The sequence below is a fragment of the Bombus vosnesenskii genome, unplaced genomic scaffold (assembly GCF_011952255.1).
Source record: "Bombus vosnesenskii isolate JDL3184/JDL3185 unplaced genomic scaffold, Bvos_JDL3184-5_v1.1 scf7180000013314, whole genome shotgun sequence".
NCBI lineage: Eukaryota > Metazoa > Arthropoda > Insecta > Hymenoptera > Apidae > Bombus > Bombus vosnesenskii.
In genome coordinates this window covers 4,472,517-4,494,496 of record NW_022882960.1, presented here as the reverse complement: position 1 = coordinate 4,494,496, position 21,980 = coordinate 4,472,517, and the positions used below count along the sequence as shown (strand labels likewise).

General features: G+C 34.3%; 1 protein-coding gene and 1 long non-coding RNA gene across 3 annotated transcripts in view; one reads left to right on the top strand and one right to left on the bottom strand.

The window, feature by feature from the left end:
• LOC117235122 (glycogen-binding subunit 76A) overlaps positions 1-21,980 on the bottom strand; it is a 92,307-nt gene that overhangs the window by 43,674 nt on the left and 26,653 nt on the right. Inside the window, exon 1 of one of the 2 annotated variants that reach the window (XM_033496856.1) lies at positions 15,870-16,440. The exons of the other annotated variant lie outside the window; for it this stretch is intronic. Coding sequence (XP_033352747.1) covers positions 15,870-15,950 — 81 coding nt within the window. The 5' untranslated portion in view covers positions 15,951-16,440. Of the gene's footprint in view, positions 1-15,869; positions 16,441-21,980 lie in introns of those variants that run through there. 2 annotated transcript variants of the gene reach the window in all.
• Positions 13,900-14,940, top strand: LOC117235125. Its single transcript, XR_004493627.1, has 2 exons — positions 13,900-14,325; positions 14,436-14,940. It is a non-coding gene; the product is annotated as an uncharacterized LOC117235125 (long non-coding RNA).

Below are 21,980 nucleotides of genomic sequence, written 5' to 3'. Positions count from 1 at the left end.
CGTCGTACAAATTTACGTATATTAAAATCTCGTACATGGGCGAAATATTTCGTCACGCGGTATTTCATGCGATTTGTCGCTTTAATGAAACATTTCGTTTATCTTTTCATGAGAAGTCAAAACGTCTCGTTCAAAACGGAGTGAAAATCAGTTTGCTCGTTAACCATGTTAAATATAGAATTTCACAGCGATGTTTCGACGATCTTCTTTTTTATATTTTTATTGATGCACCTACATCATATACGTGTAAGCGTATAATAATAATTCTGTTTGAATTGAAAATATAAAACTACCGAATTCGTCATCGTCGCAAAATTGTAACATCGCGTCGCTCTTTTACGTAAAAACCAAATATCTTTAATTTACACTTTACACGAAATAACGATCATAAATATTGGAAAATATACACGTGAGATATTTTATCTGTATCGTTATATGGATGCAGATGTTAAAGGATTATGAATCTTGAATCACGTGCTATTACATTTTTATGGATTAATAAATATTTTTAATTAACGTTAATTACGTAATTATAAAGATCTTATCAATATAAATAATATTTGATGTATAAGGTTTGTAAATAATGCAAGTACGAAGATTTATAGAGCATAGAGTGAGTCATACGTGTACCGCCTTGTCTGGCGACAGACGATCCTTTTCTACTTGAGTTTAATTTCGGCTGACTTTTCATACTATTTCAATAAAACGTTCACGATATAATAATGATTAAATACAATATTTATAATAAATTATTTGTACTGTATATTGTTCGTTAAATTATAACGTTTAACAAATAAATCAATATTTATTATTTATATTTAAATATACCTGAAATTTTCCTTCAAGTATTACGTGAAACCAAAATGTTTCGTACGAAATATAAGGATATTTTATGAGTACAGGAGACATAAAACATTGAAGTTTACACAAAACCGGATTTCGATCCGTCGTGCAAGTAGAAAGCATGCGAAAAGAAAACAAAAGAAATGTTATTTCAAGGTACATAAATGATGGCACACGTAAGACTATGCGGTTTCCCATAGCGATACTTTCGTCATTTTAATCATTAACTAATATCAAAACATCACATATAAAGCTGACCTTAAAATTTGTATTAAAATTCGCCTTATTTCTTCAAAGAATCGAAACTAGATAAAAATATAATACATAAAGATACGCGTATAAAGAAATTGAAAACTCGATAGCTCAATTAAGTCGACAATATAAATAACTTGCTCGTATAATTTCCGATACAGGATATGTCAAAGTTGCGTCAACATTTATTATTATTATTACAATTATAACATTATACACCTACATATTATATCGTCATGTATATTACGATATTATTATTACTACACAAATAATATTCACACGATTTTAACATATCCGGTATCACCACGATCCCACCTCTCAAGTTCAACGAGACAATACGTTCCAATATGTTTGCGATCATTTTTCTCATATCGAGCATCAACGAGATCTATTGGAATATAGAATCTATAAATGGAACAACCTATATCTTACCGCACGTTTCAAAAATTAATCTCAATCTATTCTTGCATATGCGAATATGTTAGAATCTGTACTATTATCGTATCGTTACATTCGCTGTTGAAAGAAAAATACCCATCTCTATGGAGACAAATAACGAGGAAGTGTCAGGTGTGAATAAAACATATACGTTCTTTGGCGCAGGTTATCACGCAATAACGCACCGTCGCGACCGAGATCGCCGGGATTGTATTGCGTTTGCCAAGCCACGGGTAATTTTTACAAGGATATGGGTTAGATAATCGATGCGCTGTACTATCGACGTAACTATTAAAATATCGTATAGCACGGTAATCCGATCGTCTAAGCGAATCTGAAATAGAATTCGTCTCGTTCGAGCGATAGAAATGTTCGCGCTGGATATGACTCATATAAGAAAAATCTGGAAAAATTCTCCAATTGTTCGACGCGTGTACGTATTTACAAAACAACTATTCGTCACGAGGTATTTGTCCAATCGAACGAGACCGAAACTCTGACAACTCTGTTTCGATTATTAGACTCGCACCTTGACCTATTCTGGTTAATTAAAAATAACACAAGGCTGAGAACTCGGGAAGAGTTATACTTTGTGTTTGCAATGCTCATCGTTTCGCACCTTACGCAACAGATAAAAATTGGCTCGCGTCTGTGTATCATACGAACAAATACAATGTCAAGTTCCTGTTGGCGAGACAACTTTCGACCGAATGTAGCGCACACTGACAGTTCTCTCACGTTCTTTCGTACAACGACACTGAACCCTATTTTTCTAAGTACAAATTCGATTCAAATCGGTGTAATCTTCTTTATTCATTGTTAAAGACCGCAAACAGAAACGACAAAATCTTCTAGGTTCGATAGATTCGTATCAAATGCGTGAAACATCTTCTAATAAATATGAACAGTGTATTATTCAGATGCAAATCGTATAATCTTTTATTAATTCTCAATGCTGTACTTACCGCTGGTAATCCAAACCCTAATGTTTGAAACAATCGTCAAGAACTTTTTAAAAAAAGTTTTCCATCGTGACTGAGAACCAAACGAATATTCGTGCTGGAATAGATTATTGGTTGTGAGTAAAGAGTGAATTGAAGAACGCAAGTGAAGATTTTGGATGGTGTCACGTAGAGCTTTAAAATGCACTGTGCCGCTTGGAAGTTTGATTGTTTGGGAGAAGAACGTGTACTGTGGTTACGAAGTTTTAGAAGTACAATATGATTCGAGGAAAAGCTATGGAGTTGTCGAGAGTCATGAAAGAATCATGAGAGAGCCGTTCAGAGTCAGAGTTGAAGGAATCCAAAGTCATTTTGAGTAAGGTTCAATGCGTCGTTAAATTATTACAGCGTTATCACTATTTCGTTATTAACGAGCAATAATCTATCGCGATCAAAAATTGCTAGAATTGTACAAATAGTATTTTCAGTGCAAATCTTTCGTAAAATATTTCTTTCTTTGGTTGAAACAAATTTTTTTCTATACCAATGGCTGGTTCACCTAACTTTATTACCTGGAACATCTCGCTTGTTTTTGATAATATCGAAGAATATTTCAAGAACGAATTACCATCTTCATAGACGAATGCGTAGAGGGCATTCTTAAACGAAATCGCATATTTTTTAATACGTTGGTCGATTCAGCTGGACTTTCTCCAGAAAAAAGTATTAACCTATTTATGTCGCAGAACTATATTAGTCTAGCAGATATTGTCCATTATCTGGAGAACGTCCAGTTGAATCGACTAATTGAACATTGGTGATGTTCGTACGTCTTCTACGCGTTCATCTACGAAAAAGCTAATCACGTCAAATTACGTTCCTCCCAAAACCATTCAACTTGAACCTGAAACATTTTTTAATATTATCGGAAATAAGCGAAATATTCTTAAAACTAGATGAACCAGTGTACGTAAAAATACGAATGTAAATAAACATTCACGGTCATATAATTTAAATATCTATTGGGTTGGTAACTAAGTGATTGCGGATTTTGTCATTAGGTGATATTGACAAAATGCGTAATCACTTAGTTGCCAAACCAATATTACTCAAGAGCTTTGAGAATCTTCTCAACGTCCGAAATTCGGTGCATGTCGAACGTACTTGGCATTTATCACGCCCCACATATCGGCGAAGCCTCGAAGAACGAATCTTAATTAACGCGTTAATTACTGGAAAATAGATGCGATCGGTCAAACGTAACCAATGAAAAAGGCGCTTATTGGTAATCCCACTGCGATAACCTCGCGCAAGCAATCTCGTTTCTCTCTTTAAACGCTTCATCGCTAAATGAAGCGGAGAAAAGAGGAAAAAAATTGTGTATGTTCGGCACAATGACACCAGCGGTTAAATCTCGCGTGATAGGTAGTAAGAGAGAGACAAATTTCGAGTATCGCTTGTTATAATCGTGTGGAAGATACAGAAGGCACGACTTACGAGTTCCAGATTGTAATACTCTTACGAAACGTAAGCAAAACGTCCCAACTTCCTTTTTAGCCCCTTCGAGAAATTATGCTTCTTAATTCGCGGAATAAAATAAATTTGATGAAGTAATAAATTTATATGCGTCCCTTTCTGAGAAATGTTTAAGTTAATTGTTAGAAAATCTTTCGCTTATTTAATAGCACAGCTTTCAAACTTTAAACTTTATGGTTTCATAAAGCTTAAACATAGGGGAAATGTAATCATTTACAAATCTTACCAATCTGTCTCCAATTTTACGCAAAGACGTTATAAATAAAAACAGTCAGAGATCATTGTATCGGATAATAAAAGTTCAATAGATTTTACCCATTACCTGTAGCTTTTTGGTGTGGTAATTGTCATTCAGCTTCGAATCGAATTAGGTGAGTTCGAATATATTGGGTTGGCAACTAAGTGATTGCGGATTTTGTCATTAGGTGGTATTGACAAAATCCGCAATCATTTAGTTGCCAACCCAATACATTTAATTATCGCGATTGCTGTAATTTGAGTTCATCCTTCGAAAAAAAGATTTCGATTCGTTAAATGAAGTATCGAAATTTTGCTCTTTGTACGTCTAACATAGCACGTTTCAATTATAACATAATTTTCGTTATAATATGTGTATTGTTCTTTGTCAATTATACGACAAATAAAGTCATATAAAAAAACGTATAACATCATGTCAATAGTAATTTTTCTATCTCATCCATCACGAATATTGTTAATTCTGTACATCATAGACAAAATTCATTAAACGTTAAATTTTAACAATGTACAAATAAACATATACGATTTACATAGAAAAGATAATTGTTCGCGTGTATGTAAGTTTAACAGTGTTTGTCTACGTATTAGTTAGTCATACAGTTCAATGCACGTTAAGGTTGAAAAATTGATAATAATACTCGACGTTTTTTCATCCAGATACACGCAATGATAACACGAGCGTAATGATAACGCAGATTAAATGTTACGCTAGCGTTCGTTTAACAGTGGTACTAAATAGATAAACCGTATCTCGATTTTTATCCGACAGCCACCGCGAAAGAGCACGAAAATGAAATACTTGTTGAAATATGCAAAAATTTCAGCGCTGGGGACTGCCGACACATTGGTAAAAAAAACACAGGGGAGCAAGCTGATAAGCAGATAAAGCGAAAAATATTCTCCGCCACTTGTCTGCAGATCCAGAGGAAAGACCGAGTCCCTTAAAATTAAATTCATGTAACGCGAAGTGGCGAAATACTCCATCGAATATAATTCCTTAAGAAATCGAGAAATCCGCGCAAGGAGATTAACAGCTATATGCTACTTCGATTTTTTATTTCATAAAACCAAATTTCGAAATCAGCGAAATATACGTCGGATCGAAAATCAACGATGAAAGTCAAGACTTGACATTTTTTAAGAATTGGAATTGAATATTATATAATAATATGTAGGTCAATTCTTGCTTTTCTTAAGTTCTTTTAGTTTCGTGATTAGTCGAATTATAATTTCATCTTCTGTCGCGATATATTTTCATAATTTGAAGAAACAACGTGAATTGTTCGTAATAACAAACGCAGAACACCGTTTCACGAAAAGTAACAATTGGCTTACGCCGTTACGATCCTTAGCTCTTCGTATGAAAATATCTTTCCGAATGTCATACGAAAACCTGTTCTTTCCTTTCGTCAGAGGTCCAACAATACACGTTCCATATATCACTATTCTACCAAATCCTAAAAACCTTGGAAACCCTGAACACCTCAAATTCTTATTCGTATGAAATCTTTAAAAAAAAAACCATCCCAAGAAATACTTGCTTTTACCTAAAATCTCCTCAACGAACCTAACCATTAAATATGTGCGTGAGATAGGCGACAAAGAATCAACAGCTAATCCGACAAACCAGCGTTCATCGCCCACAAAACAGGCTTGAAGAGAATATCAATTACCGAGAACGAGCAGCGAGATAATCCAGCAACGTGAAATAATGGTTGAAAGTAGATCAAACGAGAAGAAACACGAGGGGGTGTGTAGCAACAGGTATGTGGCAAGTGGTTAAAACGAGTCTAAGACGAAGCTCGCGCGAGCGCGAAACGAAGAGAAGAGAAGAGAGAAGAAGGTTCAGGGCAGCCAAGCCTTTGGAGGGTAATTTATTTAAACGACGGCCTATCTGCACGTCTATCGGGTTGCTAGTCTCGCGGTGGTTCGCTGATAAATCTCTTTCTCTCCGCTCGTGGTGTGTCGGTACTCTTTTTTCAGCCGGCTCGGCCGGCAAGACGTAAGGAAGGAGTGTACGCGGAGGGTGACGGGGGTGGTGTATATACTAGGAGAAGAGAAGGCTTGTTAGTAACTTCAGTAAAGTGGCGGGCACAACGGGGCCCGTTTTGTTTCCCGGTTTCGTAGCTGGACCATAGCGATAAGCTTGGGAGAGTTTCGCGCAACGAGCCCGGACGACTATAAGGGACCTTAACGTGCAGGTTCGCGCTCAACAGGATCGCTGAACCACGAATAAATCCGGCTGCCGTACGTCTTCGTGCAGATTAGATCGCCATATCCGCCGTGACTCGATGCGATGCGCTACACCGCTGGATTTTCGATAATAAAACGACAGGATCGCGATCGTTAATCTCGTAAAAGGAAGCAGTTACCGTTAGACCGATGCGTCGAGCGCGTGCATCGCTTCTTTACTATCCGAGCGCCGCGTCTTGTCTTTCTGCTTGTGACACTTTTCACCGCACTTTTCATCGCCACATTCCCGTTCGGCCTACCAGAGTCATCGGCTTTTTGCCTTAATTCCAGCGTCGCTCCACGTGTTTCGCTGTTTTTCCACCAATTACCGACGCCTAGCTACAAGCTATCGCTTTATATGGCGCCTTATTGAATCTCTAAAATTGAAATTATCCAACGTTTTTGAGTGGATACTGTCGAGCGTGTTCTTTTAATTTCAGTATGTTTGTAAGCTAAATGTAATTTACAAGATACCATTGTCTAAACACGGCTGTGAGAAAAATGATCGAACGAGTGGTAAATGATCATTTATAGCTGTTTTTACAAAATGTACAGTTAAAGTAATTAAATACGATATATCGAATGTGGTTTTACGTTCAGTAATAAATATTTAAAAGGATGTAGATGTAGCTGAGATGATTCTAAACGGTTGCTTTTCGATCGATTGAATACGTATCGATCTCTTACTAAAAGTTGTGTAACTTATTGATTAAAACTTATCCTACGTACTACGATTATTGTTTGATACATTAGAAGAGAATCTTGGCGTGACTTAGTCGCACGTCGTGAATAGCGAATACTGACGTCCTTCGTGTATCACTATGATCAAGAGTCGTAACCATATTCATGACAACTATCCCTTTATCGTGATTCGGGTGTGTATTCGTGGCGTTGGCAAAGATACGCGTCACTTCGTCTCTAGACACGGCGACATCGTGTCTTTGTCCAGAATAGACGCGCGTGTAGATCTCCGCGTGCATGTTGCGAGTGGAGTTTGAGCGTGCAAGAAAATTTGCCACGGATGGAGTACGTTCTTTAAAGCCATGGCATCTCTGCTCGCCACATAGCAAAAAAGCTTTCAAATCTATCGCTGATTTATGGAATAAATCAGATAAAGAATAACTGTATCATAGAACCTTATTATGAAATACCATGAATTTTTAATTAGATTCTCAGCTCGTTTCATGTTAGGTAATTTACATTACAAAAAAAACGTAAAAGTTTTGGGAAACATTGACAGCTTTGAACCTTATGAAATTAGCGTGGGTAAAAATTGGACAGCTTAAATATTTAACATTTTAAGTAAGAAACTCGATAACAGGTACAGAGATCACGCTTATTGTAAAATCATAAAAACAAATGTCGATTATATTGCAAAATTAATGTCGATCGTATACAAAACTAATTTCCTGTGAAAATGTATAACGATGGTTCGACTTTGCTTCACAGCTTTCTCGAACTCTCATTTCTTTCTTCAACTATATGAAATACATATATAAAATAAATAAATGAAATATATAAAAATTTCCTTTTTATTTTTTAAACAAAGCTATCGTAAGATGCAGCAGGAGAATAAAATGATCGGTTATGGAAAGTTCTTAATCTAGCACTTTGGTGTTAGGTGAAATATACTCGATGACAGGAATGTGTTAGTTGCTATCTGTTCTACAATTCCACAGACTGTTCAGACGAAAGTGGTCGTGCTGTTTCCCGTGCCATTTAAACAGCTAAGCCGATGCTAAAGTTAGAAATTTAAAGGCTTGTGCTTGCTAGATGCACGTAATGAGCGTGCAGCTTTGAGTTTGTTACAAGAGTGTCTTGAACTTAACGTTAAAGTTCATGCACCGCGCGACTAAAGCTGTGAGAAAGTTACCCCGGGTCCCCTTCTAATAAACGTAACTTATAATTTTTCGATCTTATCCCACTGTGACCTGAATGCTTCCCGGGACTTAATTTATATTCCCTTAGATATCTAAGTGCTGTATCAGCGCGGTTTCTATCATGTAGAAAAAAAGATGATAAAATACCTGCACTTCTTAGCATCCTAATGTTAAATATTTTACACTAATAAATTACACCGCTATCTATCCTTAGACACTTTATCTCGTAACACGCTTAATGTTGTCGTCATCAGTGCTATGAAAGTTAAATAGCATAATAGTAATCATGCGATGTAGTACCTACGTACATGCAAGTAATGAATGCACCATTAATGATAATTATAAGTTTCAAGTTTAAAAAGATCCCAGCCCGTGATAAGATAAAAATTGAACTACATAAGAACCAGGGAAGAATGTGATTTTTAAGCAACTTCCAGTATACCTTTCGTGTCTTGAGTTCTCTACGACAGGATCTAATCGATACATGAAAATTGCATGAAAAGCAGATAAATTAATTTATATCGGTTTTCTGATTTTCACGTTATTTAACGTGTAAAACAAAACACGTTAGTGCCTGATAGATGAACATGACGTATAATATTAGATAACTAATACTTTGATAACCGGTAGTTTTGAAATATACAGGAAGATAAGAGAAACAAATATTTTGTCTCTAGATCAAATAAAAGAATAACTTGAAAGATATGGAATTAATAAAACTTTTAAATAACTTTACTATAGACAGAGAAAAATGTTTCTCATCACGACTTATTCTGATAAATAAAATTGCGTTAACTATTTATCTATATATATATATATATAAATCAACATTGTAATTTAGATTTATAACTTTAGAAATTTTTCATTTCCAAATACCCATACGTACATGAAATACACAGATTACAAATACTGGTGCGTACAATTTTACATAAATGAAAAATAAATGTGCCGATTGATTAAAATGTACGTCATAATAAAATAATCGTCGTATCATATCATATCGTGTGCAATACGTACAATATCGATTCACTTGTCATTGAATAATATCGTATCATCTGTTAGCCTGCGAGTTGATAATTTAATAGTTTACACGTTAAAAACAATATTAACTGAAATTAATGAAATTTCATCCAAAAACTACAACGAATAATAAACAATCTTCATATTGCAACTTTCGTGGGTCATTGTACCAAAACCAAGATAAAGCTGTCTCAGATTGTTTCGACGAACTACTGATAACATGAACATAATGCATAACTGATGAATAAGCAATATTACTTTACGCAACGAACATTAAAATAAACACTTTGCAGACATTTATTGACCTCCAATATCACATCGTATTTTATTATTATCGGGTGTAGAAATAAAAATATTTATTGCTGAAACATTCGCTATATTCCGCACGATTGACTATCATCAAGCTCGCCGTAAGTTCGTGTAAACACGTTTTGACAAAGGCGTTTGCGTTTACGCACAACCATAAACGTGCGTATTCTAATGCGTCTGGTCGTGAAACATCCGCGACACGCATATTACGTATACGTACGTTTACGAGTTTACGGTACTATTCGCAATTGTAATAAAACGCACAGACGCATTTGTAGAACCTACAAAGTTTCGCAATACTTCCGGTTTACACAGCGTCAAACCAAGCTCAGTTTCTCCACTTTCGACTTATTTCTTTAATAAGAATTTAATAAAAATTTTATGTATTCAATTGTTAATTTAATTTAATTTAATTATTTTATGAATTTAAGTAAAAAAATTATGAACCTTTTTCGAGTCGCATATGCTATTGTAATTATTTACTAAATGATCTATAACTTCTAGTCACACATATTGGCGTAAAAAGACATTTCTAATAAGACTTCACAATATTTAATAATACTTTAAATTTTATTTAATTTTACTATAGATCTGAACGTATAAATGTTTCTTTATGCGAAATATTAAAAAGTATTAAGACATCAAATAAAATTTGAATATTAAATTGAATTTCATGTAATATTTTAATATTTGTTTGATATTTTGCATAGATAAAAATTTACATACCGGAACCTATATTGAAACAAACAAGGACTGAAATTCTATGCAATAACATTTCCTATAATAATAATTGAGTACAAAATTTCTATAGAAATAATTGTATAATGCAAGTAAAAATAACCTCGGCGATCCCCCAGGAAACACTTTGCGATCCCCTTGGGGTCACGACCCATAGATTGGGAATCTCGTGCTTATAGCATGGCGTGTATGCTATTTTTCTTCCATCATAATAGAATCGGTAAATAAAAATTTCAATTTCCATTCAATTAAACGATTTGAAAAACAAGCACGTTTACAAAATTCATATTCTAATTTTAACTTGATTCGATACCATAATTTTATGTTTTAAGATAACAAACTTATTAATTGTAGTTAAACTTCGTAAGGATGAGAATACAAATAGAACGTTATCCAAGACAAATGAAACCTGTTAATTTGTCAAAAGTAAAAACTATATTAACTTCCTTGACGTATCACAGCAACCGATGACAAATTAACCACCGACGAGATATTTGTCTTAGATAAGCATCAGAATGTCGGCTGTACGCAAAATGAAACATTACTTCTAGTATGCAAATGAAGAAGACCGCAAATATTGAACACTTTTTCACGTCCTGAAGCGACATCTTAACAACCTACTGATAATTCATAAGAAGAAAAAACACGTGTAACGAACACAGAAAAAGCACGAAATACGTCGGTAGAAAATTCTCAAAGAAGAAACCGGTAACTTTAGTCCGCCCAAAAATGCACGATTGCACCTCTGAACGAAATAATTAAATCGTATAATATAAGAAAAAAAAAGAAAAAAGGAAAAAATCGTGAACCACATTCGAACATGGAAGTAAAAGAACTACAGTCCTCGTTCGTTCCTCGTCGTTTCATTACGTAAAAGAAACGAGTCGTCCCGTTTGATGACCGGTAGGAATGAAAGGAAAAAAATACGACTGGTGCATCAGAATGCACGGTTATTCAAAAAATTTGTATTCATAAGTATGCAAGGACGATGAAGCAATCGCGTGGCCAGAAGTTTCGTGAGGCACCAACGCGACAAGGGGATGTCCGATTTATTTGTGTGACATTGCCGTCTTCTCGACAGACCATTGTTTTTTACGCGAATCATATGAAATTATTAATATCCATTAATATCCAATCAAACGACCCGACAAGGTTATCGCCGCGGCTTTTCAATATTAAATTGCCTTAAGAAGGAGAATGTCACGTGTGTCAATTCGCTAAGGGTCAATAATCTGTCCTTGCATTGTAAATTATAATATACAACGGATGCAAGTAAAAATGTACAACAGCACACATCGTATATATTTGTAATAAAATACGTGCATTATATGACGGTATGAAAGATTTATCTTCAGGCAAAAACAGGTGTATAAATTATTTATAAAATTATTTGTGAGAATAACAATAATTTCTACTTCCTATTTGAGATATTTACAATAGTTTCAGAATTTTTCTTATTTGTTTTTTGTATTATTATTTTGTATTATTATACACACAATAGTTTTTGTTAGTATATGCAAATTTCTGTAGAATTATTTAAAGGAGTAAAAATAATTTCTATTTTATATTGAATAAATGCGTAACAATCTCAAAATTGTTGAATAGTTATCAATTTTCTGTATTATTTCAATAATTTTTAATAATAATAATTCTACAATCTTAATTAGCATATATAATTGTGAAAATAAGGATGGAAACTTGCTTCATCGTAATTACGTTGCATATTTTATTAATCGAATTTATCATTTCTGTCCTTTTCATTCTAACAGAAAATTCAGAAATTCCAAATTTTGTATAAGAATGCTAATAACATAACTATTATTAGAAAAGCTAGTATACCGTATGCATATATATATACGAAGTGTTCAATAATGCTATTTCGAGTGAAGAAGGGTCAATTATCAGAGTTATCGGTATTACTTGCATTTGCATGGCAATAAAGCTACACCCTATCTCGAACAAAGTGCTACGCTGGAAGAAAAGAAGAATTCGTTCATTCATTGTCAGCTGTCGAGGAACACGATGACTAACTGCCACATGGAAAATTCTATGAATACGTCAATGCATTGTTGTCAGAGAAATGCGGAATTACTCAAAATGTTATTCATCCTGAGATGCATTTTATTCACTGATTATATAACTAGTTATTGTTTTAAAATAATTGTACATTAATGTGTTTACAAACTGACAATTAAATATTGTATATTTTGATAAGGAACTGCTTCTAGAGTCCTAAACTGGCATGTTATTGTAATAAATAATTATTGATTGAGGGTCAAACACATATATGAATGCTATCGTTCAAAAATATTTGGATATTTTTATTGATAATTTTTTTGATGAAGTTGAATGATATTCTGAAAGCAGATTGATCTTATTGTTCAGACTATAACTGTATGGTATACTTGTGTCAATACTCAACACAACTTATCTTTGCAATAGAATATTGTATTCTGTAATATAGAATATTTCATTGCTGTGGATATCGTATTTTTATGGATTCTGCTATATATTCCACAGATTATAAACAATTATAGTTATTTACACGAAATTCATTTAATATATTATTATAACTACTTCCTGTTGTTATACATTTTTACATATAAATGAAAGCAATCTGAATCTAATGGCTTCCAAAAAGAATCATAGAAAATTTTCACTATCCTTCCAAATTCAAAATTTGGAATTTCTAAAATTTCGACATAATCGTAACGTCTGTATTACCTCTCCGAATTAAATCTAGAATAAGTCAATCTAAATTATCCAAGTTTCCATGTGTCCCAGGACGAAGCATTGCAACAAGCATTCTTATTCAAATCTAGTGTAAAATAGTTTAAAATAGTCAAAATAAAAATTATTCAAAGTTTTCCCAGAAAGGTTCATAGAAAATTTCTCGATTTTCGATAATTCCAATGTATTTCTCAATAGAATTCCCAACCAAAATTAAATCTCGAATAAATCAGTGTATAAATTACTAAAATTTCGTTGCGTGCCAAGACGAACCATTGCAATAAATAGATCTAACTCGGACCTAGCCTAAAATAGACAAGATGCAAACTGCATAAGCGTCATAGCGCCCTTCTAAAAGAGATTCATAGATAATTTCTCAATCTTTGATAGTTGGAAAGTCGTGTCCTTCCAGAGAACGAAAAATAGTTCTCGATGATATTCCATCCAATATCTTCTATTCCTCTATCAGAATCGATAAATCAGTGTACTCTAATAACCGAACCTAACGCGAATCTAACTGGAATAAATCAGCTCGTCGATAGAAATGATCTGAATTTGATTACGTACCAGAGTGAAGCGTGGTAAGAAGCGAAATTTCAACTGATCGACGCGGGACCGTGCGAATCGCGCGGTTCAGAGAAGCAGATACTGCGCGGTAAGACTCTGTTCGCGGACATCCTCTATACATAGATACGTTATTGCGTCGTCGTCGTCGTCGTCGTCGTCGTCGAAATGATGAGGTTCAGTCCGATGCAGTCGACCGCCGATCGGCACTGCAACCGAATACAGCAACTCTCGTTCAGGATATTTTCGGTGTCAAGGTGTACCAGAAGCCGTGCTATTATCATCAACCTGGCCTTCGTTTTGCGGTGAAACGTTAATTCATTCATAGCACGCACCGCAAGGGCAATAACCTGGCCAACCATAATTGCCATCGAAAAATCAGTTCTCGATCGATTACTCACAATCGTTACGCTTAAATAGCTTGTTACAATACGCGGGTCGTTCAAACAGATTCGATCGGTTTGATTAAATCAACAGGAAAGAAACGAGCAATTTAAATAGGATTAGTAGGCAATTTTCTTGATTTATTTGTAAATTTTGGAGTGTATTTCGAGTAAAACTGAGTATGAAACATATACGTAAGGGTAGGTACTGTGCTATATGTTTTTTGTCTTTCATACAAAATTAGGATTATAATATTTTCTGAATTAATAAGTTTCCAATGTAGGTATCTTTATAGCTTTTTCTTTTGTAGAGAATGAAGATTAGAGGAAGAGTATAGGAAGAAATTTATAGTTCTATCTAAGGAAAGAGAAATGACTTTAAAATCATTGGAACGTGTCTACTTTAGAAGTGAACACATAAAACAAGACTATTTAATTTTATCTAATAAGATCCCTCTCCAATCGTTTTATTTCCATCGTTCCGAAGCTATAGCTGGAAACATTAGATATATACGAGGCTCGTAAGAACAGCGTAATGAGCCTATTTTAATCTTCCGATTTTAATGTCGTTATTATTAATTGACAGCAGGTTGGGAAGTAGAACAACCTGTTGGACGCAAAGACTATAAAATACCAAGCATTAAGTTCAGGAAACTGCGTAAAAAAAACAATCAAAAGCGTTTCAAATTAACGATCTTTAATACGCAGCTAAGCACGTTATAGTTAATTGGAATTGAAACAATATGACCAAAATACATCATCTATATCAGAATATATAATTAATGGCTCAATAAAAGTACACATTAAATTACCGAATTCATTTACATGTTTTTAATAAGTACAAAGATAGAGAAACTGATATTAGCAGTTTTAATTGCTTTGGTAGTTCGAATATCGACGACTATGAATATATTCTCGACATATTCGAGAAACAGACAGTCCAAAATACATAGTTGATCCAAAAACTAAACAGAGAACAGTTTTAGTAATACAAAATTCTTCGAAATCATATCAAATTTTAATATATTATATCTATGAAATGCTGGGAAATGTAATTTATCATTCTACTGCGATCTCCGTATGTAAATTAGTTTAGTTTAACTTATTAAATTGCATTAATGCGCTATCGATAGAACAAACGATAGTTTAAAATCTCATTAAATTTTTTTCTCTTCGCGCATTTAATCGATTGTTTTAACTAATCATAACGCAATCATATTTAATCTCTAAATGCCGATGCGTAATTGATTTTCAGACATTTGTTCTTCGTATTTTGCATATATCAAAGATCGAATATACTAATTAAACTGTGCGCGATGTTAAAATCACCGTCGCGTCACGACGCGGAGAGAAAATGCTGAAAGTCATACGCGATACGATACGGGGAGCAAACTAAATATAAATGTGCTCGTTACTAGATATGGGTGTTTAATTTCAGAACAAATAAATTTATCTACTATACTACGTATCTTTTTCGATATACCGAGATAAGTCGATGAATGCCAATGTAAATGAGCGAAACGTGGCGCTTCACGATAATATCCGCCAATATTATTATAACGAGTATTTCACTTCTACAATTTTCATTTAAAGAGACACCCTGCAGTCTATTAAGCGTAAAATATCGCGATACTAAAATCCCGGATCAAAACACGACTTACGTGTCTTTGGATAAATCGTTGGTATTTAAGGCGAAAGATTAAATTGATTAATTTAATTAAGAAAAAAACAAAAGAGCTATTCACCATAGAGTGGCCATTCATTTGTTCTGTCGGTGTTTTCGACTCGAAAGTCGTCGATACTTCTTCCGTATGCGTCATAATCATGCTCCTTGCTTAAATCGTATTGAATCAGATCGAAGGCACCTCGTTATACTTCAATGAAGATTCTTCCAGCACTTTCCAGTCGGTTTCGTGCATCTTTATCCTCACATTTTCGAAAAAACAACGTTTCGTTTCTTAAATATATTCGATGTTATCGAAAAAGGTAGGATTATTTACTTTGTACGGCGCCAATTAATAATTGTTTTCGAGTCGAATCGATCTATATCTCAAGTTAATCAGAAAACAGCAAACAGTCAATCCGTAATAAATAACATTACTCTCGTATCGTCAAGAAAATGTACTTTTTGTTGCCTATTGGTTATCGTCTTCGGCAATACAGCCGACAAAGTTCAGTTTCAGAAACGTGTAAAAATCACAATTCTATTCATTTCGTTCACAGTCCATCAAAACATACGACTTATACGTCGCACACTGTCTTTTCTAACGTTGAGAAATTTTTTTGTGTAGCCTTAACCCCTCGACTGCTTCGAATTTTGTAATTTTTTTCAATAAAATTTTTTTCTCTTCAGAAAAATTCTAAAAAATCGATATCTTTCTTCGATGCACGATTTTATTTTATTTTCCACCTGTTTTCTGCATACGTTATATCGTACGTATTTCCTTGAAACACAAGTATTAATAGAGAGCGACAAGATTTTACGTTACGGCGTTCTTCTCCCTAGGTCAGAGAGGAAATGACTTTTCAAACTCTTTTTAAAGTTTCTTCACCACCACAGATAACAAAAGAGCAAACATAAAATCCCATCAAACGCAAAATCGTCGTACAATTTTAAACATCTTCGGCCTATTAATTTCCCGTCCGTTAATTCACACAAACTGTGCCCTCCGTCCCGATAAAAGCAACAACAACAAAAACTCGATAAAAATTTCACTCGACCTCGTCTCTTCCTCTTCGCATTCTCGACGACCGAACGTCTCTCGATATTTCTCCTTGAAAATACGATATTTCGATGCAATGCTCCACTGTCGACGAGAAAATCTCTACTGTCTCTTCCTTTTTTAAAATGCTGTTCGACTGTAAATCACGAATTTTCTGCTAAATTCAAGGCACAGCGTGGAAGAAAAGTTCACGAAGAGTATCCCTCCTTAACGGGACCACCATGATTCGTTTCTCGTGACGGATAAAAGGCTTTGTAGTTTTTAGGAAATCGCAGATTTTGACGGTGCAATTTGTTCGACTGTTAACGAGACACTTGGCCCGATCGATCTATGGCATGCGGCTGAATGAACGTGCAGTCGAGTTACGATTTTTCGGAAAACGAAGGTGCAGCAGAGCAAAGACAGAAAAGGAGCCGGCACGACCGGCCGGCTTACACACACTGACTTCTGACTGGTCGAGCTAGTAGGTGACTCCAGGGACCCCTTCCATAACGCATAGCAACTGCTCGTAAGACGACTGATAAGTTCTTGCATTCTGCTAGAATCGACAGATCGTCCTGACGGCTGCCGCGATCCAATCCGCAGGATTTCCTCGATAGTAGCGAAGTATGCGATTTGTTTTTCGAGGAAAACTCAACGTCAGAAGTGAAACGTCAACGAGCTGATTTTTGACGCGTGGCGCCACGACTTTCCGTAGAAAGTTGATCGAAGAAAAAAGAAGGACTCGTGCGAACCAACATCGACTTTCCGATGTGATACGATCAATGGGTCTTGCTTTGGCGAATTGCTTTATTCGTTGTATAGAATGATGACAGAAGAAGGACACGATTGGTACATTTTTGTTGATTTTCTAATTTTGTGCGCGAAGAATGGTACTTTAATACGATGTAGCTGAGAAGCTGTTAGATCCAAAGATGTAAGATTGAAAATAATTCTTGAATTTTAATATCTAATATTATCGTAGGCAATAGTTTGAAATTTATGAAAACGGAAAACACGATCTCTTCCGTGAAAAATAGAAACTATGATTAATGTTCTTCTCCTATAGTTTTCATATAGACGGCGAATTTTTATATATTTGTAGGAAAATATATATAATAGTAATAATACAACAATACATGTAATATCCAGAGCAGAGTACTTGGTATAATACGTAGTGATTGAAACAAATTTTTCCTTACAATTGTGTTCATAATTTGCATAAATATTCGCAGTATACTTATTTGTTTCTCTGTTTGGATTCGTAAAAGTATCGTTTTAATTGAAAATTTCAGTTGAGATATATTTGTACGTTTAAAAAATTATGGGATAATCGTGAACTTAAATTTCAGTGTAAATCATATCGTGTTAGTAAAGAATTTGTTAATTGACGATGATTAACTGATGTATATCACATGGAATACTACAAACACACGTACATATAATGTACGAGACACTTCTTATTTGTGTATCTAGGATAAAGATAAACAGATCTTGTAATTATAAAATTAAGTTGACACTTGTCAATTACGTATAAGGAAAAATAAGTTATATCATGTTTCAATGATAAATAAATAATAGCTAGAGAGACACTACTCACGAAGCTATCTGACGACTTGTGAACGAGAATGTAAATATTTGCATGTACGATAATGCGATATACGATAATTATAAGTGATATCTTAATTACATCGTGAATGATGATATTTCCAATATTTGTTTCAGTATTGTGATATGTTTTATATTATTTTCCGCGTCCTCTTTTATTCTTTTAGTTTTGTACACTTTCCACTGGACTATTTTGTACATTGAATATTATATTTTGATTTTGATTTTGAGTTCCGAAATCAGTAAAAGATGATCCTACTTTAAGAAGAATTTTTGTTTTTTTTTTAAATAATTACTGCAAAGAAATAGGATAAAATTTAATCTGCATAACATTCGACAAAATTAATAACATTGAAACATTAATAAAAATTAATAATATTGTCTTTGCTTTGATCGATGGCTTCCTTAGATATGATATGACTATCGTGAGTAAGTAACGTAATACCAGTTCGTTGAATGAAGTACTCGTTCGTTAATTGCGAATTAGTCTCTTATCTCTATATCACAACCAAGCAATTATTAACAGAAAGTAAAAAAAAATTTACATAGTAGCACTCCACTTTCCACCAAATTCGTTAAAAAATTTATGTCGGTTGTTATGTTGATAAATACTTGCATTGAAAATTGCATTGATTTAATTGTTGACAACTGTTATGTTGACAAATAATTGCATTGAAAAATGTTTTAAGCTATTGATAACGTCAATATTCAATGTAAAGCACAGATTACACGAATTACGTACTTTCTACTGACGTTAAAATTGAGTCAGCAATTTTTTCGATCATCTTTCATGCGACATGATTATGTAAATGATGAACTCCCTCGATACTAGTTTGTTACAAAACGCCTGGTTTCTCGTGCTACTTGCTGCCGCGCTCGCGAAAACCAATTCCAAGCGAAGTAAAATAAACGTTCGTCATCAAAGAGGGAACACCCGTAAGGTTCATTCATACTCTTCGAGCGCAGGTTTCTATATTTAACCATTCCCATAAGTTTCTGATAAATTCTCAACAGTGGCGATACGTGCTGAAACGTGACTTTCACCATGAGTTGTAGTTCTCAGTTACCAGACTATTGTTTGTTATTCGTCGCATTGTCTGAATCGCTAATGAAGCAACTAAAATGCCCAACCTAGAAATTTTCCATATGCAAATCGTACTACAATTTTACTAATTACTTATGTGTGGTGTGCGAATATTTACGCAAATTCGTGCTTTTATGAATTAATTTAAAGAATGGAATCTGTGGACAGAAGTTCGTTTTACTTGCCAAATATCGAATGTTACGAAATACGCTTCCCATAAATACATAAAAATCCGCTATCCACTTATGCGTTTTATATCGTATTTATATTTATAACAATGTGAGAGTAAACGATGGAACTTTAATATGAGAATGTCAATGCGTGAATCATTGCAAGACATAAAAATAATTAATGTGCAAATTGAAACGTGTCGTATTGGCTCTGTCGTCTAGAGGATAATATAGCTAATCTGGAATCGAAGATACTCAATGCCCGAAAGTTATGTTCATCGGATTGCGAATAATTATATAGAATGCGTCATACAACACGTTGCAATTAAAGTTACGAGACTTAAAATTCTTGAAAGTGAGATTATATTGGATAATGCCCAAATACAGGCACGATCAGATACATGTAAAACGGAAGAAGATATTAAACGACCAAAATTAAATATTTTATTACTAAAAAATAGAATTGAAACTTCCAAGATTATCGAATCGAAGCGCTGATTGTGAATTTGAGAAATTCCTGTTATTAATTTGAAACTACGAACTTTTACTTCCGTTTATTTTGTTATGTATTGTCATATATAAAAAGAAATTAGTATTTAACAGATACGAATATATGAATATTTTCCTAAAAGTGATTTAAATGACAGGATGTTTAATTCGAGAGAATCATGAACAGAGATGAACTTTAATGGAATACCAAGTTTTTCAGGACAGACCAAGTTTTTCAGGACAGAAAAAAAATAAAAAAAAAAAGCTCCGCTCCCCAGAGGCTTAAACCGAAAAACCGCATCATACAACAAAAAATGTAAAGCGCCGACACATAATACAGCATGGCTACGTCGTACCGCCGCGTATCGGTACCTTTGCCTAACATACCATTACAAAAATTCATGTTTATTGTGAATAATGTACTTAAAATCTGTATTTTCTGGACTCAATAAACTCCTTTGTAAGAAAAAAACTTTAATGGAATAATCTGTATCTATACATTCTTAATCCAGATCTTAAACAGATCTTAAACCTCAATATGCACTTGTTCTAGTGACCGCTTCCATATTTGTTCCACTGAGACTGTCAGTTAATTGTTAGGTACGTCTACGTAATGTTCAAAGAAAGACACCTCTCTGCTCAGCATGCTCCCGATTTTCTTAGTAGATCAAACTCAAGAAATGACGTGCTGCCTCTCATAGTTGTAAAATCGCTCAAATATTCTTCATTTTTATTTGTATCCGTACGTTTAAGACGGCTATTCGTGCTGTATATTAATTGTTCATTAAGTACATGTTTATAACGAGTACCTGGTATCTCGCAACTTTTGGATACATTTTCAGATTGGTTTCAAATTTTATCAATATAATCGTGATAGTCGTACGTCTCGTTAGAATAGTTACAAAATTTTAAAATACATAACATAACAAGCTTCCTATGTAACTGTTTAAATACTTTCATCGACCGCTGTAATTGAAGTCACACGAGACGATATGATAATTATATGATTATTATTGAAATGAGAAACAAGCAATTAATGTCGTGACAATCGATGTTTTTGAAACATTTACAGAGTGAGAGAAACACGTTCAAAAAGAAATGGAATTTCGTTTAATATATGCGAAAGTAATCGGACGCTTGTTTGTCGAACAACCTGTATTCAGTGTAATCATACATTTAACACTTGTTGTATGCACTTGAAATGATCATTCACGCTGTACGCCAAACTTTAATTGAACATATATTTACAATGGATATCTTATAATTTCCACAAACATTTTCAGATTGGTTTTAAATTTGACCAATATATATAGTAATGTCAACGGTGTCTCGTCACAATGCTAATGAAATTTCGAAATGTTTTATGTAACGCGTGCAATGTGGACGCAAAAGTTTTCTATAGGAAGTGTGCAAAATACTTTCGTGGGTATATTTATTATCGGTTAGGAAACCGAGCAATATTTTTCAATGGCACCGAGAGGATAAACCCGAACGAAATCAGGGCGAACGAAGTGTGTGCACCTCGTAAACTGGTACGTTATGGTGCAGCTGGCAACAAAAAAAAAAGAGGATAAAGAAAAAGAAAGGAAATCAGCCCGGCCATTTGATGCGTCGTCGGCCAGTCGTAAATCAACCAAGGATGCAATATTATTAAATTATGCGCGCACTCAATTCCTGCTATTAAAGAATGGAACTCCTATCGATCTTATCGGCCGATTTCATCGATCTTATCGCGACAGTACGAAACGCCTACGCGTTTGTAATCGCGACTTAACTGTACGCGACCTACGCCAACACGGTCAC